Below are 12,004 nucleotides of genomic sequence, written 5' to 3'. Positions count from 1 at the left end.
TTTAAAGTGGTTTATAGTGCTTTTGGGATGGTATCAGGGGTTATGTTGACACTATGTTTATTCATGACTACTGGTACTGCTTGTCACTATCGGTGTGTGTATTCTAGTTCAATTGTTATTTGACGAGAACGTAGTTAAAAGACACCACTATGCACCAGAGCTCCGGCACTGTGAGGCTAATACAAGCACCTCCACAGTGAGCTCGTTTGACTAGACTCTTCACTGAAAGACCTGCTTAATCAGCCAAGTAGTTTTTCCTGTTAGCAGTTCTCACGAAGCGTCTAGTCTTCCATTCCACATCAGCGTCCTTGTTATCGAGCAAGCCAAGCCTAAGCTCGTGAAGTCTCATTTCAAATCTTGGTCCAACCTCACTGAGTTCGACGCCATCCTTGGTCTTCACGAACACATGGTGTCTCACACTAATAAAGTCTTCATTATTGATGAAAGTGATGACTCTCGAGCTATCTTTCTTAGCTCCGGGAGGGAATAAATGCTTAAGTATCTTGACAACACGTTGTCCCAATGCAGTTGAAAAGTTCTCGAAAATGAGATGAGGGTAAACTTCAGAGATGTTACCAATATTTGGCAAATCGTGTCTCAACTTAACATTGTGCAAAGTAAAGACAGCGGAAGGACCATGAGGGAAATGCGAGACGGTAAGGGAAGTAGGAACACCTCTATGTTCGTGAAGAACAATCAAGTCGTTGATAGCTGCTCTGGAACACAGCTTCACGAGATCAGGGATGACATAGGTACCTCTGTTCAACTTCATGGAGTTAGGGAACATCAACTTGATCTCTTTCGAGAACTGTAGTAATTTGGCAGATGGGTTTCTTGATGTCGTCACGATAATCTTTGGATCATTAATACCACTCAAGGCCAGATATTCGTCATCGATATCCACTTGTTCACTCTCATCGTATCTGAAGTTTTTGTGGAGGTCAGCGTCTTCACTTAACTCTTTGGAGAGAGGTTTACCAGAAGCAAGCGCAGCCTTCAACTTTTGTCTCTTTTCTAGTTGTGCAGTTTCTTGAAGCTCTAAAGACTTCTTGTACAAATATTCTCTTCTTTCTCTGGCTTGTCTTCTGATCATGTTGTTTGGTGTTGTAGGGTTTGTGAGAAGAAGCTCTTTTTCAAGCATCTCATCTCCTAACAACCTCTTGCATGGCTTTGTATACAGGAAACACACAGTACTAAAGGATCAACGAACAAGTTCAAATCCTTCAGTGACTTAATTTTTTTTTTTTTTTTTTTTTTTGATTTCTTCTTCTTGCTGTTCAAAAGCCAACTAGACTTTTCTTTGACTACAGGCTTTGATTCAAAGCTCCTGAGGCTTTGAAATACATACCCAACAGTACTCTCTATTTTCCACCTAGCACAACTCATTCTAGTTCCAATCCTGTAAATGCTTATAATACAAACCTATAAATGAATAATATAAATCAAGCGCGTCTATCGTTTGATGTTCCTTGCAACTCAAATTCCTCTGTCTCCAATCTCGTGGGAGCAGGGAATAAAGAGTTTCTACGGTATGAGGCTGCCTTTCTGGAAATGGCCCTGCTCAAACCGCGAACAGCACCTGAGACTCCCTCTTCACGATATGTGTCTCTGGTAGGCACTGACTCCAATGTTGTTGCACGCTGAATAGCGTGATGTTCTTGTACTTTATCTCTCCGACGCATGTTCTTGTCGGGTAACATAATAGCTCTATCAAGAGAATATGGCAATCCTCTATGACGCCCTCTGATCATCATTGCAATGATGACCAATTTTGAAATCGTAGTGAACTTGTATGTAAGCGACTGATTGACATTTGGATAACCCAAGGACAATCCAACTGTACCATATGCACTGATGACTTCAAACAAGATCGCAAAAACAGTGAAGCGGAGATCGTTAGCACGAAGATGTCCTCCCTCTGCGATGCAGATGATAAATAATCCCAAAAAGATAAACCACAAGTCAAAAGACAACTGGTTTCTCAAATGCGCTCCGATGAAATTTTTTGGGGTCGACTCGGGGTCATCGTTCTCTTCTTTAGCTTTTAGATAGATACCCAACGACTGTTCTTCATAAACGTTAGTCCTTCTGATGGAAATGGCCAATGGAAGAACGGAGATATACATCATGATCATGTAACTGACTTGAACTGCGGGATGCAACTGGGATAAATCGATACAGCTAAATCCAGCTGTACGGGTACTGAAAGCTTGAAATAAACCATCCAAGACTCTAAGCCCCTTAGGTGTTGAGCTGAGAAATGAGCTGTCCATATCAAGAATAACAAACAAGATCAAATCAACAGCATTCAACACCACCAAGATGATAAAAAGCCACCACGTGGGAATTGATGGGAAAAGAAGTGTAAAGCATCTTCTTGGATGATCAAGAAGGAAACCGAGCGATTCCTTAATCAACGACATGGGCCTTGCAATTTTGAACAAAACCCAGATAATGAATCGAAGCAAGATGGGGAAACCCGTGTTGCCAATCACAATGAAGAATGAACAGACGATGAGAACGTAAGGGGACTCATTGAAGCTGGACATGGAGTTAGGTGTAATAGTCAACCCCAAATCATTAAAAGTTGACTGGGCTGTAAAAAATGCCCACCAAATTGGTGAAAAGCCAAATGATCTCATTTCTGCAGCCTTTGCATCATCAACTTTGATGAACCCGATCAACATACAAAAAGCCATGACATGGAACCCGATGTAGTAAGCAGCTAAAATCTTGAGCAAAAGCTTAATAGCTCTGTATTCCACACCGCCAAGCTCATTCTTCTGTTCTTCAGTAAGATGAACGAAAGTGGAGTTTCTTCCGACAGTTGGCGTCCACGAAAGATAGTTGGTGCTCATTTGCTTCGTTAAACGGTTGTCATCATCCAGATCGTCCAGCTCTTCATCACTGTCATTGTCATTAGAATGATCAGCATTATGACCGGACCGCTGTGTGTTCGAATTAGTCAACTTTAAAAGCGGTGTTCTCCATCTTCTGATTGCCCTTCTGCGATGTGACTTTCGAGCACGAGGCACCCTTTCAGGTTCTGAAAACTTTGTCACCCTGTCTTTGGGAACTCCGGTTCCATTCACGGTGTCTGAGCCAGACGTCCCAGCCACAGGGCGTCTGGTATCCAATGGATCCTGGAACTCGTCATCTGAATCAGCGATTGCGTTACTATTAAGACTGAGGTCATCATTCAACACATCATCGTCATCATCGTCGTCGTCATCGTCGTCGTCGTCATCATCATCGTCATCGTCATCGTCATCGTCATCATCAACATCTCCATTATCATCGTCATCGTCATCGTCATGGTCATCATCGTCAAAGGAATCGTCGCCAGTTAATAAACCAGTATCATCATGGCCGACATCAGTTTCACCTTCGGCATCGTCAAAGTCCACCTTACTTCTGTTGTTCTCCATAGCGTCAACGAACTTTGCGGTATGCCGTTTTGACTGAGATTGATCATGCGTTTCACTATCGATAGATGCATTATCGTCTTCCTCGGACTTGGGTATCTTATCCTTCCCCTTTCTTTTCCTCCTGGCCGAAGAGGTATTGGAGATCGTCTTCTTGAGTTTGGCCCAATTTCCTCTGCTTCTCCGTTTTCTTAAACTCCATTTTCTAGCATTTGATGGAGAAAATGAGATCAGACGCTTTTTGGTAAAGATCGGTGTGCTGTTATCTCTTTCAATTTCCTTTGGAGATTTGATAACCAAAACGTCTTCATCGTTGAAACTGGACTTTCTCGTATGTTTGTTTTGTAACATGGCAATAGATTTGTACATATCAGATGGATCAACTTCTGCTCTTCTCTTCGAAGGATGCGGTAGATTACCGAAATGGATGGCATGGCCGTCAGTGGCCTTTGGATCATGGGGATCAGCTGGCGTCAATTCGGCAGCTTTCTCTATGTTTGATGATGCAGGTGACGAACTTGACGAGACCTCTTTTGTGGGCAGTCCACGGTGATCTAGGCCAAGCTCTTGGTTTGTTGCGGTGTTCATCCTAGTTGAATCTCGAGTGTTTGACCTTGCAGCCAAAGTAGCATTCTTTCTCATCTTATGGTCCAACTTGGAAGACTCGTTAATATTGTCAAACTGGCGCTCAAACCAGAAAAGTCTAATGAAAAGCAAGGAGCTGTGAATAAATATGGGCGTACACAAGGTAGTGAAAATGTAGACGAATATCTGCTGCAGAAGCCGTAGCTCGTTCAAGTTGACAGTATTAAGCCCCGCTTGTGTAGCAGCACCAGACATGAGGAATAGAATGTCAATGTATGCAAAATCAGCAATCGGATACACAATCACTGAACCCAAAAAGGTCATGAAGATGATATAGACGTAGTGGGCTGCCCTAAAATTCGGAACCACTTTCTTCAAGTAAGGATGCACGGCCAGCGAAACAGCCTGAATGGCATCACGGATCTTGTGGCCCACAGACTTGCCGTGTCTGTCTTCGAAGATTCTTCGGAGTCTACTCATTCCCCGTGCAATTGACTTTGCCATGAATAGGGCAAGCACCAGTTAATTAATCTTGCCGATAAGGAGACCCTCCAGGAGGCTTAGACAGTGACAGCTGGTTGGCGGGAGTGCTGTGTATCAAAATACGTAAAACGTGGGTAGCACGCTAGGAAAAGGAGCTTGTTGGAAAGAAGTAGTCTGAAGTCAGAATGGATGCTTCTCAGATGATGGTGTATAAAGCGGTTCTATTGTATCACAATTTTTTCTCTCTTCCTGTCTCGTTCGCAGTGACATGGGGCCCACGCAGGATTGACTTGTCTGAGATTTATCGCTTCGTATTGTACATAGTCCGAGCTGTTATAGTACATGGGGCGCGGGACTCTTCGAATTGCCTGTTTGATGTTTGCGCTAACTACTACTTTTAAATGCTTGCTTCTATCCTTCTATTGTTTGAAAATCATATGGGGAGAAAATATATATATATATGTGTAAGCGGGTGTGAGGAGGGGGACGGGAAACGCACTGAGTTTACCATTTTGGCTCGTCCTTCTGTAATTCAACCACCTTGTCGAGCTCTTCTTGGGTTCTGTGGCCGTACTTCACCAATGACTTCATTCTCATGGTCTCGCCATAGAAAATAAGAATAAAGTTACATCCCAGGGCAGCAAACAACACAAAGGCACTGATAGTACAGGTCCAGCCGACACCAATGTTCTCAATACTTCTCAAACATGTACCTGAGGCAACAGCGGCAGCCAAGTATCTGGAAAAGTAAGATGAGGCAACACCGTCACCGTGAAGTTCAGGAACAGAGTCAACACAGTAGGTGTTACTGGCTGGGAAAGCAATAGTTTGGGCGAGACCAGAGAGGAACATAAAGATGATAGGAACAGCCATACCTCCAACAGCCTTATCCACGGTCCAGCCGTAGATGAGAATACATCCTGGGTAGTAGAAGGTCAAGGACATCACCATCTGTCTAAGTCTGTCTTCAGGAACTCTTCTACCTCTCTTCTTGATCCACTTCTTGACGGTTCTGTCGGCGAGACGACCACCAAAGAAAGAACCAATCAAGTAACCAACACCAGGTGCCAAATAAAACAAACCAGAGTACAATGGCAGCTCCAAGTCAAATCTTGGGTTCAACACATAACGAATAGGGGTAAGCAACGAGTACATGTTATAAACCATAGCAATGACAATGAAACCATCAAGCGACAAGGTTGGGTACTTCAAGGCACCAATGATACGAAGAGGGTTGAACCAAACAAAGACAAACTTCTTGTTTGGTTCTACCTTGCGGGCTTCTTCCAAAAGAATCAGGTGCTTGGTGCGGTAGGAAGTTTCTGGCAAGCAGAAGACACCGAGGACTAGAATCACACCACCCAAACCGGCCATAACCCAGAAGATAACTCTCCATGAAGTCCAGTTCACAATGATACCACCAATAACACCACCAATAGAGGTACCGGTCTGTGCGCCAGTAACGATCCATGACATTTGACGGCCACGCTCACTTGGAATATAACAGTCGGCAATAATGTGAGCGCCAACACTAAAGAAAGCTGTAGCAAATAGCGCTGTTAAAGCACGGAAAATGTAAAACATTGCCAAGTTGACAGAAACAGCGACCAAAATAGTGCAGATACAATAAGCGATGCAACAGCTGACGAAACAGAATCTTCTACCATAAATATCTGAAATGGGCGAGAAGATACAAGGAGATAACGACATGAAAACACAGTAAACAGCAGCAGAAATATTAATCACTTCACCAGTGGTGTTGAAACGCTCGGCAATCTCAGGCACGGCTGGCAAGAAAGCGAGACCAGATAATGGCGACAAGAAACATGCAGCCGAGACAATGAAGACATAAAGACCCTTCTTTCTAGATGAGAACCTGTCAAACTTTGGGTCTTTAGAAATACTGTAGACCGACTGGGCGTCTGAATCTTTTTCATCAGTACCAGTACCGATGTCTTCTTCATTAGGACGACCTTGAGTTGCAGCCGAAGCATAAGACTTGATTCTTGACAATTCCCTAGACACAGCATCGTCTGCAAGGTGTGTGATAGGGACTTGTTCGTTATATGGAACAACGTCAGGAACAGACTCAGGCCCGGACTGCTCACCACTGGACAGCGACGACGACAGACTGAGTTGATGGACAGAGACGTTTCTTGAGTCCTTGAAGTCTTTCTCATCACTGTGAGAGTGATTGTCGTAATTAGGAGCGCTCATTGCTATCAAGATTTGATATTTGAGCGAAGGATAAGGTATTCAGAGAAGATTAATGAATAAAAAGTGATTCCATGGCCCACCTTTTATACCACTGATTACGCCATGGCGGCCCCGAACATCGCACCTCTAGTAACGCAGTTTGCAACCAGTGTTTGAAGCCCGCGGTTTGTGATCAGACGCACAATATTGCGCATCTGCCTTATGCACAAGAGGGCCCTCACAAGGGTCAGGACACACACACAAAACGATGAAACGGCTGGTGTACTTTGCGGCAATTATCCCCCAAACCTGCGCTAACAGCCACTTTTGGGTGCCTGGTCCCCTTGCGCGTGCCCCTTTTCAGCCCTTAGTAGATGAGATCTGTTTCACGAATTTCAGTCTCACATGAGGCCCTTGGCAAGACTGGTATTGTGGTCCGGAAGAATGTCTCGGCGAAACTACCACGGAGGATGAACAAAAACGTCAAACCGGCACCCAGCCCCCTTGTGGGCAGTGTTGACTTGCGTAGAGGTCTTGTACGCGAGCTAACTGATGGGCATAATCTAGCAGGGCCAAGAAAAAGTCCAACCGTTGAAACCTAAGATTTGGCAGATAAACTCTCCTGCGGTAGGTAACCACCTTTCCGCGCTGCATTGTAATGTGGGTATGTTTTTCCGTTTAGCTGCAAACCTGGGCCCCCCTCCCATGTGGCTGACTCGCTCGCATAATGAACGTTATTTGTGCCTTACTAGTTGCTCCGGGTTTATCCAAGAATACGGACTTTTCAGGATAGAAGACATTCTTCGGGCCTCAGGGGGTTCCTTCTTGGTCTCATAGGCAACTATACCCTATTCAGCCTGGAAGCCACATTGGCGCCAATGAATTTCACAGTATTGTAACTCAAATCCCATTTTTGGTGCAGTGGGATTCCGACTACTTCGCCATGGAGGTTTGCTGGGCTACACAAAGCTATCTCTACAATCCACTAAGTTATGAAACCCAACATGAGCAACAAAGAGATGTTGGTACCAAAATAAGTTGAAAAATTCAAATGCATATCCAGCCTTACTAGGGATGCGCAAATGCCAAAACTCCCTTACAGTTTGCATCTGCAAGGACCATGAGGTTACACCAGGTTGGTTGTTGAAATTGATTTTAGTATTCGGGTTAATTCGGATTCAAAACGGACAAACACTGCTGGTGCTCCAAACGCCCCTCTTTAGTTCGTATCAAGCCGTTCGTGGGTTCTTATCTCCAATAACGGCCCGTTGAAACTTGATTGCGAATGCTAACGCCTCAATACCTGTCTGGGCAGTATTCTGTCAGGGGTCAATTTTTCTTAAAATCTGGTCCCTTCGTTTATTATTTCCCTTTGATTTACTTGCTAAAATCACTGCCTCGACTCCGCCAGGGCGTCGCTTTTGCGGTTGTGTAATAAGGCTTGGCTGACGTACACCCTGGACGTCGTGCTCGTCTAGTGTGGCTTCGAGAATTACTCCTTCAAGAAGAAATCAATACTGCCCGATTGGCTGGGAATCATCATTAGTTCCCCGAGAGATCAAATAGATGGCAAAAGAACTAATTTCTTGCGCTTCATTGATAAACTCGTGGTGGTAATAGTTTAAGTACCACCTAAATCAACGATCTCAGTTAACTACTTCTATTAAGGTTTCGTTTTGTGACATAATTGTTCCGGTTGCATATTAACCACCACTGCGCAGTGGTTCACAATAGATAAATATTCTACAACCACGTTGGCCTTCATTTTTCAGCAAGCGCCCTTTTTTTTTCCAGATCAAAAAACAATTCTTCCATCGTAGAAGGGGATCTTCAGGCAAAACCTTCCATGTATGAAAATCGTTGGTATGCTCGATTTACTATCTGATCAACTTTGTCGCATAAGTTGTTCTAGACGCTACACCGCATGTGAGTTTACCCCAACATTTCGTAAAAGTTTAGTTACACATCCCCAGACCTCTCCACCCCTGTCCGACTTTGTGGAGCTGTTCTCTCTCTCAAAATGTGTGTTGTTCACACTAAATCGCTCAACTTGTGTAACAGTTCCAGACCAGGAAGTTGCGCTTATCACTACTGCACGAGAATTAATCCGCCGCAGGAATATACAACCACCGTTGATCATACTTATCCCGGTAAATCTTGACATATGAATAATAGAATAACTGAAAAAAATTGCTCGTATCCCTAATCCAGACAATTCCTGACAGATCATCCGTTTATTTGTGCCCATTTCATTACATGAATCCAGTTTCAGAACCAGAAGTCAAATGTTCTCAGAATGCAAGTGATTTGCGCGCGACGCACGTCACTATGCAATGTCTTCCGGACGTTATCGGAGGTGCCACCACCCTTGGAATTAGGAAAGAACACTTCAACGTTCAACTCCTAATGTGGATACTCATTTCCACAGTCAGAGATACTGAGACACATAAGTTAAGAAAAGTTACAGCAGGAAATATGGTGCCACGCCAGGCAACTTTGGAGATATGAATCTTGATAAGAAGCCTGTCAAGATAGCACTTTCTGATAAGCACCTATGCACCTCAGTTGCACATGGACTGTCTTGTCGAGCTGCACTTCTTTACTGGCTCCTTTTACGAATTTTTAAACTTCTGCTCGGCCAAAGTTTCATTGATCGATGGAGATAAGCTTCATGACTGGTTAAGAGCTCAAAAGTGGGTTTAGTTCTGGCCTATCAAAGAAGAGGCCCATAGGGCTGACTGCCCCTGAGTGGCTCTATTACGAGAGCAATAAGTGACTATTTTGCTGCAAGTGCTGCTAATCCTTCTACAATGTTTTTTCATTCTGTGAGAGATGCCAGTCCAGCCAATGGCTTCATTTCCCATTTCAGTCTTGTGAGTGTTCGCCACATTTCATTTTGTGTCAAATTACCTTAATTAAACATCCCGACCGCCTTAATTTGTGTTCATATTCGGCTCTTCATAACTGGATGAAGCGCCTTAGCGATCTTGCTCTTTTGGCCTACCGCTTACGACTATCCAAGCTGTTGATCCTTCTTGTACCCCTACTGTTGATAATATCTTTCTACTGAATTATTAATATCGGAGCCGTGCCACTTGGTGCTCGAAACCTTGCAGCGCTAGAGAGGTTATGTTTTTTGTCCACATGGCATGCCTTCTGTTTTGTTTTTATTTCTTTCCTGGATTAGTCTAACAAGCATTTGACACATCGGAAGTGGTTACACCTAGGGGGAAACATTATGCGGTTACATGCATAAACACTGGCTGTTTTTCCGCTCCGTTTCGAAACCAAAGAGAGTTGGGCGTGGGGGATCCACCCTGCAAGTGCTTACTGGCTCTATCCTTATGTTGTGGATTGGTTGTGACATGTGAAGATGCTGTTTGCAGCCAGTTCGCTCGTCTATGCGCGGAAAATCCTACTGAGTGATCAACCTCCGAATTCGGAACGGTTGTAGAAATGCCCACGAGTGGCCAAACGATCGTACAAAAAATGCATGGAATAAATTTCAAGAGAGATGAATCTTTCTCAGGTTAGTTGCATAATGGCATCGTTCCGGGGAAAAATCGGGGTCGGATTTACATGCGGTGACAGCAAAACGCAGCCAAAAAGGTACTCTTCGCTGATGTAGCATGGGGAGACTCGAAAGGACATTTGCTGTCACTTTTCTTCTTTCAAATTACTTGAGATATTTTTTTAGGGCTTATGTTATATCCGAATATATACTAAGTCTTTAGCAAAAGAGAATAATTTTGTCAGTGGTGATGACGATATTCCAGTAAGCTTTGAGATTAGCAGCTGTGTTTCTACTTGAGAAACAGTTTTCAATCTTATCTCCTCAATTAGATTTACGGCTTATATTTATCGCCGAAATAATAATTTCCACTAGTGGATGAATAATTATTGAAAGTTGTGGCTCAGCCGCGCGATAGATGCTAGGTTATCAGTTATAAGTTCTGTTTTATGAACTCAGTAATAGCTGAAAGTTATTCAGTGGAGCCTTCGGCGGAAAGAAGATGTCTGGATGAATGCCCGTCTGTTTATGTATTATTGTCGAAGGAGCTGGTTGGTATTCAGTTTGAATAGGTATAGTTACAAGTCGTGGTGAGACAGACCTGACTGGGGACTACTTATGTATTTCAATTTCCAAATTGCTTAATGGCGAGCCATTAAGAAAGACATAATAAGGATTCAGAGAATAGAACTTTTGTTCAGCTAAGCATTACTTGTCATACGGCCCTTGTTGGTATAAGATTTGTTTGTCCATTTCGTTCTCACAGATAGAGGCTACTATTGCTTTGACTAAAGAATTTTCAACATGAATCACCCGACAAGTTGATCGTATTCTAGTCCCCATTTAAAAATTAATCTCGCTTTTGGATTACAAAATTGAGTGATAAATATACTCACTCAGTAGATTTCGCAGCCGTGGTGTAAACTAACAAATCATGGACAAAATACAAAACCAAGAATTTTTGAATATTAAAATCACTAATTTCTACCAGAAAGAAGACACTAACTAATGTAAACCATCCTTTTTGTCAGTTCACTTAGATGGATATCCTTTTCGTAGAGGCGGCTCACTGCCATGGAAGAGTCACCTACATAACACTGCGTATCCACCAATGGACCACGGATGTGCCCCAACAGCATTATTCCAAAAATAGCCGGGATGACCAAACCAGCTCCACTAGTCCCCTCGACCAACCAATTTAAATCGACATATGTAGTTCCACCTCTGTGGTCCTTCCATCTGCCCACACCAACTGGCCCAAGCCTGCGAGTTTCAGCCAAGAGGCGGCTCAGCGACACGCCTTCACCGTTGCCTCCATTTCCCTGCTATCTGCAATGAGCTAACAAAAAGCCTGGCGCCAATACGTCACCTATCTGACCATCTTTTATCAGCCACAAAATGCCAATGGTCCTGGGCCGGACTCCCGCTGAGTCAGAGGCGTCCTCCAGGCACCATCGCATTCATGTATCTAAGAAGAGTCAGAGAAGAACCATCGCACAGCGTGAGTTGCAGCCATTCTTACAACGAATAGATGACAGCCTGAGAATCAGCAAGCCCTACACTAATTCATTGGGCTTTTTTATACCTACCTTTTGCCACTTTACGAATTTTTCACCAAACCCTAAGAGGCCGCCCAAGGTTCATCGCCCCCATATGTAGTAACTACGGCACAGAGGATGCAACAGCCATTACGCTTGCCCTCGGAAAGCAGCAGAACGTGATCCACCCCATAGTTAAGGCGCGCCAACCCGAGGGAATGAGCCCCCGGTACCGTCTGAAAAATTTTCCGGTAGCTCGCGTTATA

General features: G+C 43.9%; 3 protein-coding genes across 3 annotated transcripts; all 3 read right to left on the bottom strand. All coding sequences in view use genetic code 12, as the record gives it.

Moving 5' to 3' along the window:
• Positions 1 to 235: 235 nt before the first annotated feature.
• On the bottom strand, positions 236 to 1,141 carry IMP4 (snoRNA-binding rRNA-processing protein; the record flags this gene model as incomplete). The annotated part of the gene is made up of 1 exon (XM_025486239.1): positions 236 to 1,141. The coding sequence occupies one exon, from the start codon at positions 1,139 to 1,141 to the stop codon at positions 236 to 238; it is 906 nt and encodes a 301-aa protein (XP_025343789.1).
• A 301-nt stretch (positions 1,142 to 1,442) lies between these two features.
• Positions 1,443 to 4,514, bottom strand: TRK1 (Trk1p; the record flags this gene model as incomplete). The annotated part of the gene is made up of 1 exon (XM_025486238.1): positions 1,443 to 4,514. One exon carries the CDS (start codon positions 4,512 to 4,514, stop codon positions 1,443 to 1,445), a length of 3,072 nt encoding a protein of 1,023 aa, XP_025343788.1.
• A 483-nt stretch (positions 4,515 to 4,997) lies between these two features.
• Positions 4,998 to 6,710, bottom strand: CXQ85_002571 (uncharacterized protein; the record flags this gene model as incomplete). The annotated part of the gene is made up of 1 exon (XM_025486237.1): positions 4,998 to 6,710. One exon carries the CDS (start codon positions 6,708 to 6,710, stop codon positions 4,998 to 5,000), a length of 1,713 nt encoding a protein of 570 aa, XP_025343787.1.
• Between the last annotated feature and the right edge of the window lie 5,294 nt (positions 6,711 to 12,004).

The sequence above is a fragment of the Candidozyma haemuli genome (genome assembly GCF_002926055.2).
Source record: "Candidozyma haemuli strain B11899 chromosome Unknown D_2014730914, whole genome shotgun sequence".
Lineage (NCBI taxonomy): Eukaryota > Fungi > Ascomycota > Pichiomycetes > Serinales > Metschnikowiaceae > Candidozyma > Candidozyma haemuli.
Note: the sequence above shows the minus strand (reverse complement) of the source record. Positions and strands in the feature narration are given on the sequence as shown.